The sequence below is a fragment of the Miniopterus schreibersii genome (assembly GCF_964146895.1).
Source record: "Miniopterus schreibersii genome assembly, chromosome: 3".
NCBI classification, from domain to species: domain Eukaryota; kingdom Metazoa; phylum Chordata; class Mammalia; order Chiroptera; family Miniopteridae; genus Miniopterus; species Miniopterus schreibersii.
In genome coordinates, this window is record NC_138103.1 from 9,632,629 (window position 1) to 9,652,266 (window position 19,638).

The 19,638-nt window shown below is 49.9% G+C and overlaps 1 protein-coding gene across 5 annotated transcripts in view; it reads right to left on the bottom strand.

Moving 5' to 3' along the window:
• Nucleotides 1-19,638, bottom strand: part of LMF1 (lipase maturation factor 1) — a 126,654-nt gene that overhangs the window by 54,998 nt on the left and 52,018 nt on the right. For 4 of the 5 annotated variants that reach the window (XM_081131609.1, XM_081131610.1, XM_081131608.1 and 1 more), the window contains exon 4: nucleotides 5,055-5,120. In XM_081131609.1, coding sequence (XP_080987735.1) covers nucleotides 5,055-5,120 — 66 coding nt within the window. Of the gene's footprint in view, nucleotides 1-5,054; nucleotides 5,167-19,638 lie in introns of all 5 variants that reach the window. The other variant, XM_081131612.1, reaches the window with a different exon arrangement.

Here is a 19,638-nt window from a genome sequence, read left to right on the forward strand (position 1 = left end):
CGACTGTGCCAGCACGCAGCTGTTCCCAGGGCTCAGGGACCGTGAAACACGCTGGTCACAGGTGGCTGGGCTGGACCAGTGTTCGCAGGTGGATTACTGTAGCTCACCCAGAGGCTGAGCCAGCATTTCGTGAGCAGCCTTCCTTGACAATGCTCATTACCAGGAGGGGACTGGCTGCCAGGGAGGTGGGGAGGGCCCTGGAAGGGGCTGGAAGCTCCCATCCACACTGCCATCTGGGCACTAGGGCCCGTCCACGGGGCTCAGCCCATCTCCCAGGAACACCCTGGTGTGGCTGCCATGATCTCTGGCACTGGGAAGGAGTGCCTCGCTTGGGTCCTGTGGGCAGCGTGCTGAGAATGATTACAGCTTGTGGAGGGATGAGCAGTGTCCAGGGACAGGTGGCCATAGCAACTCCGTCGTGAGATGAGAGGCACTGGATGAGGGATCATTCTCCACCTTGACAAGTGGAGATATGTCCTAGAGAGGCAGTGACCTTCCTAATCTCAAGAGAAAGAAGAAAGGCTTCTAGAAACACCAGTAGGAGCTGCCTTCACACTCACATCACGAGAGAGGAGGGTCAAAGGAAGTGTGTCTCAAACACCTTGCACATGTTCAGCTGACCCTTAGGGGTGAGCACGATGTGGCAGCATCTACCGTGGACGCCCCACATGCATCGGGAGGAATGGCAGGCAAGAAGTACACCAAGTGACAGCATTACTGTCTAGTTGCACACGAAGGTTCTGGGCCACCAGCAAGGCTCTGGATGAGTCCTGGAGGTGCCCTGTGAGTCAGCTGTTCCTACCGTGGGCTTGAAACTCTAGCTCAAAAACTCAACTGACACGACACAAAGGCCTCTTTTATGTGCTGTGAGGCTGTGGGACTTTACAAATAATAGGAATGGAAAGTGATTTATATCCCTAGATTAAAGGTCAGCTCTGCGTGCAGGACTCTGGAGTAAAACAACAGTGTAAACTTGTTTGAACTCATTCATGTACGCCTGGGGGTGGGGGAGAAACACAGAAAGGTCTGCACCGTGCTCAGCACAGAGGGACTCTGGAGGGGCTGCAGGTGGGACCCACGGTGCGCGGAGGGACTCAGTGAGGCTAGGACACCTCTGACAGCTCAGTGGCCAAAACACACGTGCTCCTTAGAAGTGAGGCACTGAGCTGTAGGGTGAAGGCTGTTTTATGCGACTGATATGTCCAATACAAAGGAATTTAAATTTGTGTAGTCAAAGTATACCAAAGTTAAAAAGTTCAAATTTGATTCATTTGTATTGTAGACACTGAGACAGAAGATACCTACTAAGAAGGGTTCCTGGGAGCTAACTGGGCTCAAAGAAAACAACAACAGTAACAACAAAACCAGAGCCTAGCAGCCGTTTCTGCGCGGGGCCTCTCCCGCAAACCACGCTTCAGGGAGAAGCGGGCACTGAGCTGCCGGCCTGCGCTGTGTGTCTGCACCAGAGCCAGCCCCTTTTCAGTAGATAGAGCTGAGGCTTCCCCATCACCCGGAGCTGGCCTCAGAGCCATCAGGACAGTGCCTTCTGGACCAATCAGACTGTGAGGATTTGGAGCCCTCATTTGCATGAGGACAGACCAATCAGGGGCGAGGGGCCGGACTTCTGTCTATATAAGCTAGGTCCCCTCCGGTTTTGGGAGCGCGCTTTCTTTCCTTGGCTGAGCTGAGATACCCAAGCTGTCTCTCCAGAGCAAAGCGGGGCAGCCCAGTGCAGGCCAGAGCCGACTGCCCAGGGCAGAGCTGAGGGGAGCAGAGGGGAGCAGAGGGGAGGGGAGATGAGGGGAGATGAGGGGAGTGGAGCAGAACGGCGCAGCACAAAGCAGGCCAGTGTGGAGCAGGGCTGCCTGGCCGAGAGGGCCTGGCCCCAGGGCTGCCTCGCAGCCACGCTGTTTCACAGCTTTGCTGTACCACCCTGAACACACTTTCCTTCTCCATTACACCCCAAGTTGGGAATTCCTGTTGGCACGGAATTGGTGCCCATGACCCTCAGTTGACATTATAGAGCAGAGTGGCCCACAAAGAAATGCAAGTTTGCCGCTAAGAGCATTTTCTGGCTGCTCTAAGTGGAATGTTGCATGTTGGAAGGTAATGGGACAAGACGTAAGACTGCTAGCGGGTAAGCTGTGTTTGTCTTTCTTCCTTTCCTTCGGCATCTAACAGCCGGGGTGCGCCCGTGGGTATTTCCTGTGGATGGTCTCACTGAGTGTTGGAGCAGAGCCGTCAGTGTGTGGACGGGGCTTTCAGAGCATTGCTCTGCCTTGGATGTGCTCCGTGACACCGGCCTGGTGGTGGTGCAGGGTCAGCCATCCAGAGCTGCAGGAACTGCTCTTAGTGGGAGAGCATCACCCGGAGGCTGCCTGCCTTTTCTCCTGCTATGACTGATGATTTGCATTCAAAGACGTTTGCCCAGCATTGCTTCTGATTTGACTGACTGAACTCACCAACCACCACCTCTTAGTTACGAGTAGACGGAAAGACAAGGGGCCGTGTGGGCGTATGGGCCATTTGGGCCAAGGCTGCCTGGCAGGTGAGGGCCTGTCCTACCCAACAGTGTGGACTCTTGGACCTGTGCGGCGAATCAGGATGGCAGTGCTGCTCACCTCGCTCTCTGTGCTACTGAAAGATGTCATAAGTGAGTGTGACCAGGCTCCTGCCAAGTGTTCTAGGTCTCTAGACACAAGGGGCAGGGACAGTGTATCCCTGACCCTGATGCCTTGTCCAGCTGGTGAGGGTGTAGAAAGACAGCACAAGGGCCCCGGGCCTCACACAGCACTCACATTACGAGATGAGCTGTGCCCAAGAGGCAGGAGGGCAGGGGCTGAAGCATCTCCCATCAGCCCTCCACTTGCTGGCTGGATCTGGGTGAGTGAAGCTCAGTGGCCATTTCCTCTCACACTTGGGGTTGGGATGCTGGGGAGAATTCACACAACCCTAAGCACCCAGACATGCCAGGGCTCAGCTCTGTGACCTCCTGATGTCCTAGGCCTTCACCCGGCCTCACACCATACAAAAGGGCATCCTCGGTAGCAGCCAAGTTCGAGGTGAAATAGAAGCAATGATGAGCAGGGAGAGGAGCTTGAGCTCTTGTCTCACTGGGAGCCCCTCCCTGCTGCCCCCACCATCACCTGGGACCCTTGCTGCCGCTGGCCACGGACCGGAGGTGTCCAGGACACAGAGGACAGGCCATGTGGCCCCCCTATCCTTGCCCCAGGGGCACAGACAACTTCAAAGGGGTGAATCAAATGGTCTACAGTCAGCAAACAGCATGGCCTGGCCGCTAACAAGACATCAGTAGGTGCTCTTGCTCCAATCCAGCTTACAAAGCGGGTGTTCAAATGAGATTCACTGAGAAAAGACTTCTGTGGCTACAGAGAATTAAGGGGTTCAGTCCCTCAAAGGGCCTGATGTGAGTGCCACGGGCCTATATTCTTCATGATGGCAGCACTGAACAGTCAGGGCCTCAGAGCACTGCTTGGTTCAGCCCTAGATCCCGAGTGATCGTTGGCCATCACATTCCTAGTTCTCAATGAGCCTCGACCTGTCCTGTCCTAGAAGGTCGATTCCAAGTGTCCCTGACCTCACACACACCAATGCCAGAGCCTGCTGGCCTCTCCCCAGGACTTGGTTCATAAGCCAGTGCTATGGTGGCTACATTCCCACTGCCTGCCAGAATCTCAGGCAGGCCTGTGGGGACCAACAGCCCTGCCCAGGTGTATGCAACCCCATGCACTCCTGGGGACACTCACCCAGCCCTGCCCTCCACTCACCAAGGCTCCCTCCACTGTCCTAACACAGGAGTCCTGGAGCTGCCTCCATCCTGGCCAGAGAGCTGCATGCACAGTGAGCACGGGCATTTGGACTCTGGGGGCTGACAGGAGCTGCCTGTTCACCATGCCCTGATGCCCTTCAGGGGACACACACTGTCTTCACATGTTGGGCCAGCGTTAGGGTGGCTGAGGGGGCTGGTGGGCAGGCCTAGGACAGCCCACAGGGCCCCATACCCCCTCCTGCCAAGCCAGAAACATCTCCTGGCTGGCACTTTTGGAAAGGTGAGCTCTAGGACCAAGGGTGGGTCATATGGGCCCTTGGGCAGGAGGGGAGGACAGTCCAAGGCACGTTAGGTGAGACAAGGGGTGATCTCCAGACCCTAAAGATAAAGCCTGACCTCTTAAATGCAGCATGCAGAGGACACCCCGCCCTGGGCTGCTTAACAGGTAACAGAGCCCAGAACACACACAGGGACAGCAGTGAGGGGACATCCCACCAGGGCTCAGAGGCAACACCCAGGACTAAACATACTTGGGACTGAAAGCCACAGAAGGCATAAGATGGTCTGCAAGCCACCTTTCAGAAGAAGAGCGATAAAAACCACTTGAGCCATAAGCAACGAGCAGGGAACATCCTATCTGATGGGTGGTGCTCTAGGCGTGCCAAGGTTTTCACTGCCAACAAAGCAACATAAGCCTAACGCGAGAATGGGCACCCGACAGGCATGCACTCTGTATGCGAATTAGCCAACATTACTGAGAAGATAAAGGACATTTCCATGCCAAATGCCCTCGAATTAATTCATAAGGAAAAGTGATCCCAGCCCCCCATGAATAGGCCAGCAGTCAGCAGAGACAGGAACGTCTGGAGGGGCTCAGACCAGGGCCTGGATCCTAGATAGGGGGAGTGTGCCCAAAGCGTTGGGCCAAGGTGGGGAGGGGGCTGGAGCTTACCCCTGGGGGAGCTGGGGCACCCCTGTACCCACATCCACTGAGGCTGGGGGCTGGGCACAGGGTAGAAAGGGCCAGCTCAGACTCTAGGAGGGAGCCCTGAGGTCCAGGGCCTGGGCAGCACTGTGGACAGCAGCAGAGGGGCGCAGTGCCCAGAACCGGAATGAACCACCAGACCCACAGCTGCAGTGGCCAGACACCCCACTGTGCCAGCCTCAGGGAGTGGGACACTCTGCCTCCCTGAGCAGGAAAACAGGAAATGGCTCTCAAATGAGCCAAAGTCTGTCATCACATCATGGCATCAACGCTGCTCACCTCGTAGTGGAAGTCCATGCAGGTGAGGTCTCGCCAGCACTGGTCCCCCCGGATCTTGATCAGGCCCTGCCAAGGCAAGAAGGAGAGAGAGCAACGTGAATCACTTCCCCAGGTCCCCAGAGATGGGAATCGCCGCTGGGGGGAGAACCTGCGCTGAAAGGTACTTTAAGGGAGCAACCAATTTTATCTTCCACCTGAAGTGACGTAAAGGGTGAGATTTAAAGAAAGCTTCACAAAGGCTTTAATGACAGAAAGTCAGCAAATGCTACAGGGAAAAAGAACACTGGCTTCCTTGTTATAAAGGCAGTTCCTTCTGCGCTTTCTTTAAAACTCAGATTTTAGACTGTGAGCATCATCACAGTAATGCAATTGTGAGGCTTTAAAATGGACAGATTTGCAAAGCCACACACACACAACCGTACTTATACTTCTATTAGACACCTAGGAGGATGTGAAAGGGACAACATCACAATTGCCATGATGACACACCATTCAGCAACTCAGGTGGGCCACATGAAAACCTGCACCCGTCCCCTCGCATGGTCACTACCGTTTCAGGGCACCCAGGAAGCCCCCGGTGCTCAGGCCCGAGAGTGCTGCTCTTTCACTGGGAAAGTGGCTGCAGGGAGAGGGGACTCTGAGCAGCCTGTGGGTGAGCTTCTGGGCGCCGGCCAGCGCCCCAGCACAGTCGCTGCCCCACAACCCTGCACAGCTTCCAGGACGCATGCAATGTCCCCATCACGGCTGGTCTGCGCTCGCAGGGAGGCCGTCAGCTCACGTGCCCGTCGGATGCAGCCCCCACTCCCAACAATCCACTTTCTCTCCACGTGATTCCTTCATAAGTCAGATACCAACTGTTCCCCTACCAGGAATAAAAACATTGCTGGAGAAGCAGAGATTCAGTTCTAATTTCTGTCTCTTACATAATAGCTGGATTAGAGGGTGAGAAAGAAACTGCGCCGAAAAAGAAACAGCCCTGGGATGCTGCTCAGCTTTCTCTGGTGACGGTGGTTTCTGCAGCTAAGACTACCTCAGTTTCAGCCACCCATCCACCATGCACCCACCGAGGATGCCCGGGATAGTGCTCCTCATTAAAGCCAACCGATCATGAGCCTTAGTCACGTATGTGAAACATCCTTGCTGCAGCACTGAGATTGGTGTGTGACTGAATAACGGGGGGTGGTGGCTGGAACTGGTTGACACATAAAACTGACCTTTAGGCATGGGAAAGACTTTGGGGCAGCTGAGGACTCTGAGCCAGGGATGGGAGCGTGAACTGATGGGTCCTCTGGTGGCCATGCAGCCAGCAAGGCAGAATGACTGTTTGGGATGTGGGATGTGTCCAATTCCAGACATGTGGAGCCCACAGGATGGGCTGAGGGATTGGAGCAGGTGTGGGGTAGGCGGTACAGACTCAGCAACACCCAAAGGAGCAGGGAGGAGATACAGAGTGACATGTGGGGGCCACATGGCTTCTACAGTAAGACTGAATGACAGAGCTCCGGGGTGTGCATGGGCTGGAAACATGGGTGCACCTAACAGCGGTTTACAAATGCACTCCAAAGGGGCTGCGGTACTCAATTTTCTGAGCACCATTAAGACCCGAAGGCTATTCTGAAGTTCGTTCTGGAGAAGCTACTTCTGCTTCGGCAGCCACCTTGCTGGGGTCTCACGCCTGGCCCTCAGCCGCACCTGCCGCTTCTAACGTCACGGAGCTGTGGCCTCAACGTGGAGCTGTGCTCCAAGGAGAAAGGCCTGAACGGATCACTTTGAAAAGTAGAGAGTCGCATCTTTCTGGAAATGATCTGCTTAGAAACCGGACTTAGGTGACAGTCCAGAGACAACTCCCAGTTTGAATTTGGCCACGCAGTTATGTTGTGTGAAAATAGCCCTTCAGAAAGTCAAACGTGTCCTGATGACCCAGATCCGAGTGAGCCCATCCTGCCCAGGGGAGCGCTGCTGGTTTCTGATGAACGTGCCCCTGGTTCTGCAGCAAACTCAGCCATGTGGTCACATGAGGCTCCCCCGTGAGCACGGCTGCGCTCCCTGCATCCCTTCAGAATCTGAGAGCGGTGCTCTTTGGAGATTCAAACCAGGCGAAGAAGAAAAAAACAAAATAATTAAAATGTCATTCAAACTCGAAGCTGATATGAGACACTTAAAAATCTGAGACATTCTTTCAGGAGCGGAGGATAATTATATTCCTCCCCATCTACTGATTTCTCCCTACAATGCAGATGTCAGATTTTCCACAGATTTTTTTTCTTCCAGAGTTAAGTGTCAAAGGAACAAAGCCTTCTTTGAGACTTTTTCCGCCCAAAATTAATTCTGAAAAAAAACGGCACAGATAGGTCACTAACAAGGCAGACCCAAAGAGAGCGGAGTGACCCGCAGCTGTCCATACAACCCCTGCTCCCCGCTTGGGAACGGGAGAGTGCCAGGATGCTGGAACATTCCGCAGTGGCTGAGGAAGCCCCAGGCTTTACAGGCAGTGGGCGGGAGGCAGGAGCATAAAGGCAGGGGCCTGTGGGATGCAGATGGGCTCCTCTCTGAAGCTCTAGGGTCTGAGAACACTCCTCTCCAAGACTCCCCTTTGGAGACGGGGAAATTCCAAGGCCTCACCCCCCAGAGTGGCATCTCTGCCCAGCTGCACAAGTCCCTTCGCACTGACGGGAGGGTGACAGTCCATGAGTGCCAGTGGAGGCAGGCCCCTTCCTCAGGGGCACCTGCGCCACCACAGCGAGCTCTGTCTGCAGGGCCTCGTTGTGAACATACACCTGTTCTCTCACCCCGACTCTCTGCCTGCTCCTTTCCCACACAGGAGAAGCTTCATGGGCCCTGGAGGCCTGAGCACTAACGAGGGGTTCGCCAGTGTAGGGGAGACAGGCCATTGCTCCCACGAGCAGATGAGGTGTCTGGACTGCCACTCAGGGGTGATGGGGAGGTTGGGCCAGTAGGGGCCGGGTCACCCTGAGTTCTGCCCTGACCCAAGTAGCATGCTGCTTCTCTCCCATGGGAGCTGAGCTGGGCCCATAGGACCCCACGTGCACCGTTAGCAGGTGGGGTACCCCATGTGCTCTGAGTGGACAGAGGGGGACCCATGTCTCAGCGTGCGTGGTGACTGCTACATTTGAGGTTCACTGTTTAGTGTTCCATATGTTATGTTAGCAATCACAACAGCCAACTTGTCTCCACATTTGAAGGGCCCCAGCAAAGCCAGGGTCACCACCTGGCTCCGTCTCTTACTCTCCAGCGTCAGTCTGGTGCTGTCGGTACTTTCTGACCCCAAGGTACGATGATTTAAACCCACAATCGGCAAGCACAAGTGCATACAGTAAGTGCCAGTCAGTTACAGGACATCGCCTGGAATGAAACCTGCAGTTAGGGAAAGAAATCACTATAGGCATTTATTGTCAAGTTTTCTTTTGCCCTCTACCAAATCCTGGAGAGCCTTTGAAAATTGCCATGGGGCACCTGCCTTTGACAGCCTTTGAAGCGGGGCTGCATGGAGTGGGTGGAAGGACTTGTCACAGGTCTGTGGAGGCATTTAGGACTCAATGACTTTCTAGACCACCGGGAACAACTGTCTTCACAAGTGGCTGGAAATAGAGGCACAAAGAGGGTGCTGAGGAGCCGAGCCTGGGAGCCTGGGAGCCTGGGGGGTCGGGGCCATAGGTCAGACCATGGCAGACACCGTTTCCCAGAAATCCCCACGCTGCCCCCGGGCTGGAGTCTGAGGCCTGGCCTCCTGGGTGCTCCTGCAGGAAGGAAGAAAGCCCCTTTCTTCAGCTCTGCCCACACTAATGCAATAAAACAAATTGGGATAATTGCTCTCCTTGGGGAGTGGGGATCCCAGGACAGTGCAGGCTGGCTAAGGAAATGACAACGACATCCGCTTGATTTGGGTCTTCGTGGGGCATGTTGCATTCCGACATTTATTTCATTATATGTAATACGATTTTACTGGAGGCAATAGAATTCCAAGAAAGAGCTCCTGACTTGAAGCTCTCATTTTTCTTTAGTGACTTAGCTCCTTGCTTTTCTTCGCTAACCTTTCGGTGCCGCCTTGGGCCGGAGCGTCTCCGGGACATGCGCAAGTGAGGCACACAAACAAGTAAACAGCTCTCACAGTCATTCTGAGTCACCCATTCCGGTCAGCCCCCGGGCTCCATGGGAAAGAGCAGGGATCCAAGTGCAGGCTCGCTGAGCTTCCTGGCCGAAGCCTCCTCTCAGCTGGGAAACTTCCTTCCCATCAGATGGACGCAGGAACCTCAGAGCGGGAGACGGGAGACGGGAGCCGATGCCAGCCCAGGCCCCGGTGTGGCTTGGACATGGCAGCAGCGAGCAGCTATGCCCTTGCTCTGCTGGGCTCACTGCCCCTGCCAGCAGCTAGCAAAGCCTCCCCAGTCCCAGGACAGTCCTGCGCAGGGTGGGCTCCGGCTGCACCCCACACACGGCTGCTGTCGAAGAGAATGCCAGCGGCTACACGGCTGCCCTCCCTGCGCTGCTGGGGTGCCCAAGGGCTGGGGTGATTGCAAGGCTCTCCCAACACTGGCAATGGCCAACACCCTCATTATCCACAGCGTGTGGGGTTCATGGGGCTGCACGGTGATCGTTACATATGAAAAGCAAACTCATGATAGTTTCTTAAGTCTGAGGGTTGAGCTTCAATTTACACGAAAACACACAAATCTTTAAGTGTTCAGTTCAATGTGTTCTGACAACTGTATACAATCAGATATCTAGTACCTTAAACAGGATACAGGTTTCCATCCCACAGAGCATTTTCTGGGACCCCTTTCCAGGCAATTCCATGCCCCACTCACCAGAAAGCTGTGCAGCTAGGCCCAGCTCTGCCTGCTCTGGGGTCTCAGAGACCCCTGGGCATCAGCAGCTCTGGCTCCGGGTTTGGTGGGTCGTGCTGAGCATGCTTTAGGGTTCGTCCGTGTTGCTGCATCGGGAGGTGGTTCCCTTCTACAGCCGAGCGCGGGCCGTCGGGTGAATGCACCGCAGCTTCTCCATCCCGAGGGACGTTTGTTTCCCGGAACTGCAGTTATGATTAGGGCTGCCGGGGACGTATATGGCCTCTGTGTGGACACAGGTCTCCATTTCTCTTGGACAAATTCCCAGTAGTGGAAGGCTGGCTCACAGTGCAGGCACAAGTGTCACCTTGTAGGAGACTGCCAACTGCTTCAACGTGGTTGTGCCATCTTCCTCCCCATTAGCGATGAACCCCACTAGGAATTCCAGTCCCCTGCATAGTCATTAGCCTGGGGTGCTGACAGTGTTTCACATTTCACCCTCTTGTAGGTTAAATGTCTCAGAGCTTTTCACGCACATCTCATTTCTTATATCTTCATTTGTGAAGTACATTCAGGTCCTATGTCCTATTATTGTGATTTGTACATTCAAGATGTTAATTTTTGGTTAGACCTAAGCACTGCTAATATTTTCCCCAGTCTCTGGCTTGTCTTTTCATTTTCTTAATGGTGTCTTTTGATCACGGGAAACTTTAGTATCAGTGAAGTAAAATTTATCAATAATTTTTTCTTTAATGCTTAGTGCTTTTTTGTGCCCTGTCCAAGAAATTTTTGTTTACCTTGAAGTAACTATGTTATTTTTGAAACGCGTTATGATTCTGGCTTTTGTTTATAAAAAAATACTTTTCTTGCCCCACTGTTTTGACTTAATGACTTGACTGAAAATCAATTCACTGTATCTGTGTGAATGTATTTCTGGAAGATATTCTTTTATGTTTTCTTCTATGAACTTTAAGGTTTATTTTTTTTAATTAAAAAATGTGTTTTTATTGATTTTAGAGAAGAAGGGAAAGGGATAGAGATCAAAATATCGATGACAGAGAAACATCAATCAGCTGCCTCCTGCACGCCCCCTACTGGGAATCAAGCCCGCAACCCTGGCATGTGCCCTGACTGGGAATTGAACCAGTGACCTCCTTGTTCTCGGGTTGACACTCAACCACTGAGACACAACACCAGGCTAAGAACTTTAAGGTTTTGCTTTTACATTTAGGTCCATGATGTATCTCAGGTTAGAGTTTGGTATAGATGAAACTGCAGTCAAAACTCATTTTATTTTTCTATACAGATATCCAATGATTTCAGCACTATTTATAAAAAAATGACTTCACTTTATCCATTGATTTGACACCTTAGTTTAATATCAACCGACAGGAGAGGTTGGGTTTGTTTCTTGGCTTTACTCTCTTCTGCTGACGTTTTTCCAGCTTACATCAATGCCATACTTCAGATTTAAATTAAGCTATAAAATCAGGAAGTATAAGTCCTCCAACTTTGTTCTTCTTTTTCAAGATTCTCTGTATTTCCATGTAAATTTTAAAATAAGCATGATGATTTTGCTTGGGGTCTATATATAAATTTGGGTAAAGTAGACATCTTAACAATATTGAGTCTTCTGACACACGAACATGGTACATCTCTTCATTTATGTAGGTCTTTTAAATTCCTATCAGCAATGTTTTTCAGTTTTAATGTGCATGCCTTGAACCTCCTTAATCAGATTTAGTATTCTCAGTTTTATTTTCTAGAGATTTCTTAATAGTATATGAAGGACAGTTATTTTTCTCATTCACCTTGTATCCTGCAACCTTGTAAAATTCATGTACTCATTTTAGTAATTGCTTTTTAGATCCCCCTGGATTTTCTTACATACACAATCATATCTATGGATAAGTTTCATTTCTTTTTTCCTTTTTCTTGTCTTATTGCACAAAGGCTTCCAGTAGTGTGGCAGAGCAGACAAGGAACAACTGTCTGGGCCTGGTTCCTAGCCACACGTGAAGCTTCCTCTCACCATGAGGACCTGGTGTGAGCTGAGGCTCCAGAGGCTTCTGTCGGGCTGGGGAAGTTCCGTATAAGCCCGTCATGAGCGAGCGCTGAATTGCACCATGGGCTTCTTTTTGCATTTGAGATGATAAAATGGTTCTTCATCTATATCGTTACTCCAGTGAATTGTATTAATTGGTTTTCAATGTGAAGACCACCTCGCACTCCTGCGGTCCGCGTGCCTTTTCACATCGCCAGTTTGCTTCGCTGGTTTTCTGCAGAGGGCTTCTGTGGATCATCAGTCTCTATTTTCCTTTTTCTGATGTACTTATCAGGCTTTGGTATCACTGCCATGCTGGTCACGTACAACAATCTGGGAAATGTTCCCTCCTCTGCTATTTTCCAAAAGAGTTTATGTACAGGATTGCTATTATTTCCTCCTTAAACGTTTGATAGATTCCACTGGTGAAGCCATCTGGGCCTGCACTTTTCTTTCTGGAATGGTTTTTGATTACAAATTCAATTTATTTAACAGGTATGGAGTCACTCAGATTTCCTGTTTCCTTTTGTCTCAGTTTTGGTAAGTTGCATTTGTCCATTTCATCTAAATCGTTGAATTTATTGGCCCAAAGCTTTCATAATATCCCAGGTGACTCTTTATGGCAGGATCTCGGACGCAATTACCAGTTATTTGAGGAAAGTGTTTTCTCACGGTGCCCTTCAATCACAGCCTGGCTGCGGCTCCCGGCTCTGCTGAGTTCTGACCTGAGAACTATAGGTCCTCTGGGCCTGTCTTCTCTGCATCGCAGATATGGCTTTTTGGCGTGTGTGTTAACAAGACAGTAGGACAGTCTGCACACCAGGAGCTTCAGAAAGGCCGCTGTGGGTGCTGCAGCCAGGTGTGAGCAGGGCCGTGGGCGGCGCAGGTGTTTAGCAGTCCAGCCCCTGCTGATTAATGGCCAGGGGCTTGGAGCCGCATGGAAAATGCACTGACATCTTGTCACTGCTTTCTGCAGCCTGCAGGTTACTCAGGGGCCACTGAAATGTATGGCCAGGAACGCTAATCCTCACGTCAGCTTCTGAGAGGCATCAGAGGCTCTTGCTCATGCCCGAATTCACCAGGTCCTGACCCTTTGTTCCTCCTTTTATATTGTGCAGATGAAAAAGGGGTTCTATGGAAAGTAACTTCACAGGGTGATCTAATCACAAATTCTTAACTGGGCAGGTCATGGTGGGTAGTCAAGTCCCAGACATATTTCTTTTTAGTAAAAGGTTTCTCTCTGCCTTAAGCAAGCCCTGTCCATTGTGTTTCTAGGTTGTCACACCTTTGAAATAATTTTAACCACCCTCAAAAGAGCATAGTCTCCATACTATCCTGTAATTCAATCCCACCTTGCTTTCTCCCACTCTCATGTAATCTTCCTGAATTTAAAATGCAGAACAGAAACTGTGAAACTGTCACTCTAGAGCATTTGAGATTTTGCTCCCCGGCTCAGGTCGTCAGCTTGGTTCAAATAAACTCTTACAGAAATTCTCTACAGGTTTAAACGTTTCTTATGTCGATGGTTGTATCCCTTCATATAAAAACCACCTGCTCCAGCATAGCAAATATGCAAACTGGAATGAAAACCGCTAATCTTAGCTATGATTTTGCTCAATAAGAATTGAGGGTACTACATTCTTAACTCTTAAAATGTGAAGCAACAATAAAGATACTTCATTATCAGGAGGAATGTAGTACAAGACGTTGGCAGAACTGGAGAGAGTGCAGGAAGATGAGAATCATGCTGACACACTAAGTGCATGCAGAGCAGCTGCGTCCAGAAGACGTATCCCCAGAGTGGCATTCGCCAGCAGCCAGGTTCCTGACACCTACTGTCCTTATGCTGACGGCTCTGAAGAGCGTTTGGCACCGTATTTTTTCACTTGCCATGGTTCAGGTTTGCGTGTTCTCTACAAGGTAATGCTGACGCCAGCGCAGGTTCCTACAGGAGGAGATGGCAGCAAAGGGCCTGTACATACGCTGCTGCCAAACCCGACAGCCCTGTACACATGCCCCAGGCGAGGCCAGGCTGGGGGTGCAGAGAGGGGGAGAGAGCGGGGTGCAGAAGAGACTGGGCTTCGGTTTCTCAATTCTTGGGGTGGGGTGGGGGTCAAACTGAAACCACGTGGCCTCCCTTTGGTACTAACCAGGTCTGAGAATTCCCAGCAACAAGGGCACTGGCTCAATTCCCAGAATTTTAGCAATTGAGAGCTCCAAACCCTCAGCACACACAGTTCATCAGCCTATCACACTATGACATAATCAAGGACAGCTTCAGCTCCAAGCGCCGTGTGGAAAACCCATTGTCTGCTCCTGCCTGAGAAGCGCAGGGGGGCAGAAGCAAAGGGCTCCAGGCTTCAGGGACTAGGTTTTTGTGTGTGTGTTTTGTTGTTGTTGTTGTTGTTGTTAATCCTCACCTGGGGATATTTTTCCATTGATTTTTTAGAGAGAGTGGAAGGGAGGGGGAGAGACAGAGAGAGACAGAGAGAGAAACATTAATGTATGAGAGGCACATCGATTGGTTGACTCCCGTATGTGCCCTGACTGGGGCCAGGGATCAAGCCTGTAACCAAGTTATGTGCCTTTGACCAGAATCAAACCCAGGACCCTTCAGTCTGAGGGCCAACGCTCTAACCACTGAGCCAAACGAGCTAGGGCTTCGGTGACATTTTTGATGTGCTCCAGGGTAAAAACTTTGGTCAGTGTGAACTCAGTCACACACACTTTGTCTTGATAAAATTTGAAATTGAGGAAAAAGTGAAAAAAAAAATTTTTTTAAAGCATAAAGGCAACCTATTGCCTTAAACAGTGACTCAGACACCCATGCCATTTCCCGTATCCGCAAGTGAGAGTCTCCACTCTAATATGATTGAAGTCTATACATTTAGAGCAGAAAACTGAGCCCCAAATCGGAAAACGATCCAGAGCTCTTCCCCCAAAAAACATCTAGTGTGCATCTGCCTCATTCCAGTGGACTGGCACAGGTATGTGTCCTGAACAGACCCATGTCTTCATTCTGAGGAAGGAAGCTGAGTGGGGTCGCCTGGGCCCAAACAGCCACCCTGCGCCGCCACCCCATCACCCCGAGTAGGAGGACAGGGAGACAGGAGCTGCTCCACCTTCTCATGGAAGGGATGTGGGGGCTCCATGCTGTTTACAGCCTGGGTTCAGGATGCAAATTCAGGAAGCCCCCACTGAGGCTGCCAGGAGCCACACAGAGGGAGCCAAAAGGACACTCCTCACGCTACTTGAACTCCAGCTCCAATCCAATCATGTCAATAGTGGGGTGACCACCTTGCCTCCACCAGGACCATGTTGTGACAGTTTGGGGCCATCATGTCACCTATATGTCAGTGGGCACCAAAAACTGGAAGAAAGGAAACAGGATATCCCACCCTGCACAGCCCAGGCCTGCAGTTGGCACAGGGAGCAGGGCAAGAAGCTGAGTCCCGTGGGCCTGTTTTGAACTGCAGCCTCTGGCCAGGTGGATAGTCTTTCCAGAGCTTGAAGGCACATGGTTTTTATTTGGTGCTCAAGTGAGGAACACAGAGGCTAATGTGGTTTGCTGGGTAGGGTCTGTTGGGTGGGGTCTATTGCTCTCCAGTCCTGCCCACAACGAGATGTCTCTGCTCTATGGGGTCATCTTCCCTGAAGTTCCCTGCTGCTGACCTCTTGTTAGGTTTCAAAAATAATTTGTCCTGCCCTGAAGCATGTGACTGAGGAGCTTTGGGGATGTGCACACCTGTGGGGCCCTCACCCCATCAGCACACAGGACTTTTTCATCACTCTGAAAGTTCCCACATGCCTCCTGCCCCCCAGTCAATCCCCAACCCGAATCCCAGAGGCAACTGCTTGCCTGGCTCTCCCGGCTCTAGAACCTCCCACACAAGGGCCCGCGTAGTGCACAATCCTTGGTCCGGCTTCTCTCACTCAGTGCGATGGCTGTGAGGTCAGCCAGGTCTGTCACACAGTGAGCAGCGTTTGTTCCTCTTTATTGCTGAGTGGTTTCCTTTTGGGGGGGGTTAGCATGGGGTGTCCACCTGTACTCCTGTTCATGGGCTCTGTTGGTTTCCAGTGCTTGGTGCATGTGAATGCTGCTGTGTTTGTGTAAAAGACCTTTCTGAGCACGTTTTCATTTCTCTTGGGTAAATATCGAGGAGTGGAAATGCTGGATGGTAGAGTGAGAGTAAATCAATTTTGTAAAGAACTGCGAACTGTTTCCCCAGAGCGTTGGTATCATTTTATACACCCACAGGAGGGAAATGCAGGGAGAGTTCCTCTTGTTCACATCCTTGCTGTTAGGGACTGAATGTCTGTGACCTCCCCAAATTCATGTGTGGCTGTATTTAGACTAAGTAACTAAGGTTAGATGAGGTCATAAGGGTGGGGACCCGATCTGACAGGATTTGTGTACTTATTAGAAGAGAGACCAGAGCTTTTCTCTCCGCTAGGTGAGGACACAGCAAGAGGGCGGCCGTCCGCAGGCCAAGTAGAGTCCTCACCAGGAACAGAATTAACCAGAACATTGATCTTGGACTTCCAGCCTCCAGAACTATGAGAAAATAAATGTCTAAGCCTTTCAGTCTGTGGTATTTTGTTAGAGCAACATCAGCAAACTAAGATACATTCCGTATTTCTTTAGTCCGTCTTTAATTTTAGCTATTCTTGTGGGCACACAATGGTCTCTCACTGTAGATTTACTAGCATCTCCCTAATAGCTAATAAAAGCTGAGCAGTTTTTCAAGTGCTTATAACAGCCATTTGTACGTCTTGAACAGCAGTGTTACTTCTACAACTTGACTCATTCAAAACTGTTGTGGCTATTCTAGGTCCTTGGCAGTTCATCAATTTCTAAAAAGGAAATCCTTCTAGGATTATGTCTGGCGTTGCATAAAATCCATAGAACAATTTGGGGACAACTGACAGTTGATCAGTATTGAGACTCTTGATTCACAAACATGGTCTAAGTTTCTTTAATTTTTCTCAGCAATGTGTGGTATCTTTCAGGGTGTAAGTGTTCTACTTCTGTTAAAATGTCCTAGGTAGTTTATGGTTTGTGATATTATTAAGCTATACTTTACAACTTCACTTTGTAAAATTTTGCTAACATATAGAAATATTATTTTGTATATTGCCCATGAATCTCGCACTTCGGTTAAATTCACTCACTGGTTCTAAGGACTCCTATGATCTCCCACATACATGACCTTTTCATCTGTGAATACAGATGATTTTCTCTATTCCAATCTTCAGGGCTTTTATTACTTTTTCTTGTTTTATTGAACAAGCTAAGATCTTTAATACACTGTCAAACAGATGTGATGAGAGTGGACAACCCTGCCTTATTCCCAATCTTATGGTAAAAATATTCAGAATTTCACCATTCAGTACAGTATTAGCTGGAGGTAGTTCATATAGTTATCTTTTATCAGGTTGAGGATGTTTCCTTCTAGTCCTAGTTGGCCAAGATTTTCAAAAAATCGTTTAATTTTGTCTAATACTTTCCTCACATTGAGATGGTCACATCATTTGACATCTTTCTCCCTTGATCTGATATTTGGCGAATGTTCACTCATGTCCAGCCAACCTTGAATTCTGGGGACAATCCCATGTGTTCTTGATGCCTATGCTTTTCATGTACTGCTGGGTTCATTTGCTAATAATTCCTTAAGAACTTCATGTCTGTGCTCTTGAAGAATTTTCTTGGTAATTTCCTTTTCTTGACATGACCTTGTTTTGCCAGCCTCAGAAAAATGAGTTGGGAAGGGTTCCCTTTCCTCTGCCTTCTGAATGAGTGTGCATAGGATTCATATAGTTTCTTCCTTAAATATTTTTTAGAGCTCATCAGGAAAGGCTTCTGGGCCTGGAGTTTTCTCAGTGGGAAAGTGCTTTTTGTTTGTTTGTGTTAATGATCTCAATTTATAGAACTACGCAGATTCCTGTCTCTTCCTCTGTTAGTGCTAGTAACCTATGTCTTTGAAGGAATTTAATCATTTCCTGGAATCACATGCTCTATGTGCATAAAGTTGATCATATTATTTCTCTTTAACTTTATATTTCGAAAAATTCTTTGACTTCAGAAAAGCTGTAAAAACAGTATGGAGTTCCTGTATACCTGTTGTTATTAATCGACTACTATCAACCTTATCTGGATTCCACCAGTTTTCCCATTAATGTCCTTTTTGTATCAGGGACACCCAGGGTGCCTCATTAACTGTCATGTTCCATGAGTCCGACAATTCCTCAGTCTTTAATTGCATCTCATGACCTTGATACTTGAAAATTCTGGTCGGTAATTTTGAAGAATTTTGGGGCTTGCCTGATGTTTTCTCATGATTAGATTAGAGCAATGCATTTTTGTAAGACTGCAATGGGAGTGTTGCGGTATCCTTGGCGCTCCTTCTGTGCACAGATTCTCTTCTCTCTGCCCTGCCCCAGAATTCCAGCAGGATTAGAGGCTGAGGAGAGCCCTACTGCCTTCCATCCTCCTCCACTCCCAACAGTGCGCAAAGTCCCCCACTCTGCCTGCCCCGCTGGCCTCCTACCTCCCTGGGTCTTCCCCCCACCTGCCTCCTTCTCGCCTCCCCACAGAGAGCCAGAGTGTCGAGGGGCTCACCTCATGTGTTTACCTCTGGCCCCCCATCCCACACTGTTGTCTGACAGGAAAACAGCCTCGTCATGGTGTGTGTCCAGTGTCCAGCTGTTTACAGAGAGCAGAGTAGCCTGGGCCATCTTTCCGCCAATACGCCCTCAACCCCTACACCCCCCAGCACTGCAGGGGGTCATAAGTCGGTACCCAGAACAATTAAGGACAGGAGCTGTGCTGGCTCCATCTCAGGCTCCTGGGAAGAGCAGGCCTTCTGTGGGCAGAGGCCATGTGTTTTCTTTCTTTCTGCCTGGCACCTTGACCCACACAGCTTCAGGGTTCCCTCTAAGACTGAGCTCTACAAGAGCCCATCATCTTTCAGGGCACATGAATCACTTCCAGATGACAAGAACCACAGTGGTTTTTTTAGTGTTCAGAACAGTTACCTCTAAGCCAATTCTATGTCCCCGGTTCTGACCCAGTAGCAGATCAGGAGCTGAACAGGGGCTTCATTTAGTCATTTTACTATCACCTGGTCAGCTGTGGTTTCTCTGACCTCACAGAGGGATGGCCATTTTGCTGCTGGCACTTTTTTTTTGTCAAGTCAACTCAACTTTCTGCTTTCTACTAAAGGAAGATGAATAAAATCGAACATACAGGCTAAATCAAGTAATTATACCTTTTAGTGCACCTGATAATTTCTTACCCAGCTGGTGCTGACAGTCAATCAAAATGCCATAAAAGGTGCTTTGGGATGTGCTAATGATCCTCTGCACCCTGTCAGGCATGGTGGGACATGTTCAGCTCTCGGCATCACACACCTGCGCAAAACAGACTGACAGGCCCGTCCTCCAGGGCTTCCAGCCGGGGCTGCCCCTGCACTGGGGACCCCTCGCTTTATGTGTCCCACCTAATGAAACTGCCATTTGATAGGGTCCCTGATAAAGTCCTTTGAAACAATTCATACATTAAAAAAATTAATCCTCACCCGAGGTTATGTTTTTATTGATTTCAGAGACAGGAAGGGAGAGAAAGAGAGAAACATCGATGTGAGAGCAAAATATTGATCAGTTGCCTCCCACAAGTGCCCTGACCAGGAATTGAACTTGCAACCTTTTGGTACATGGAACGACGCACCAACCAACTCAG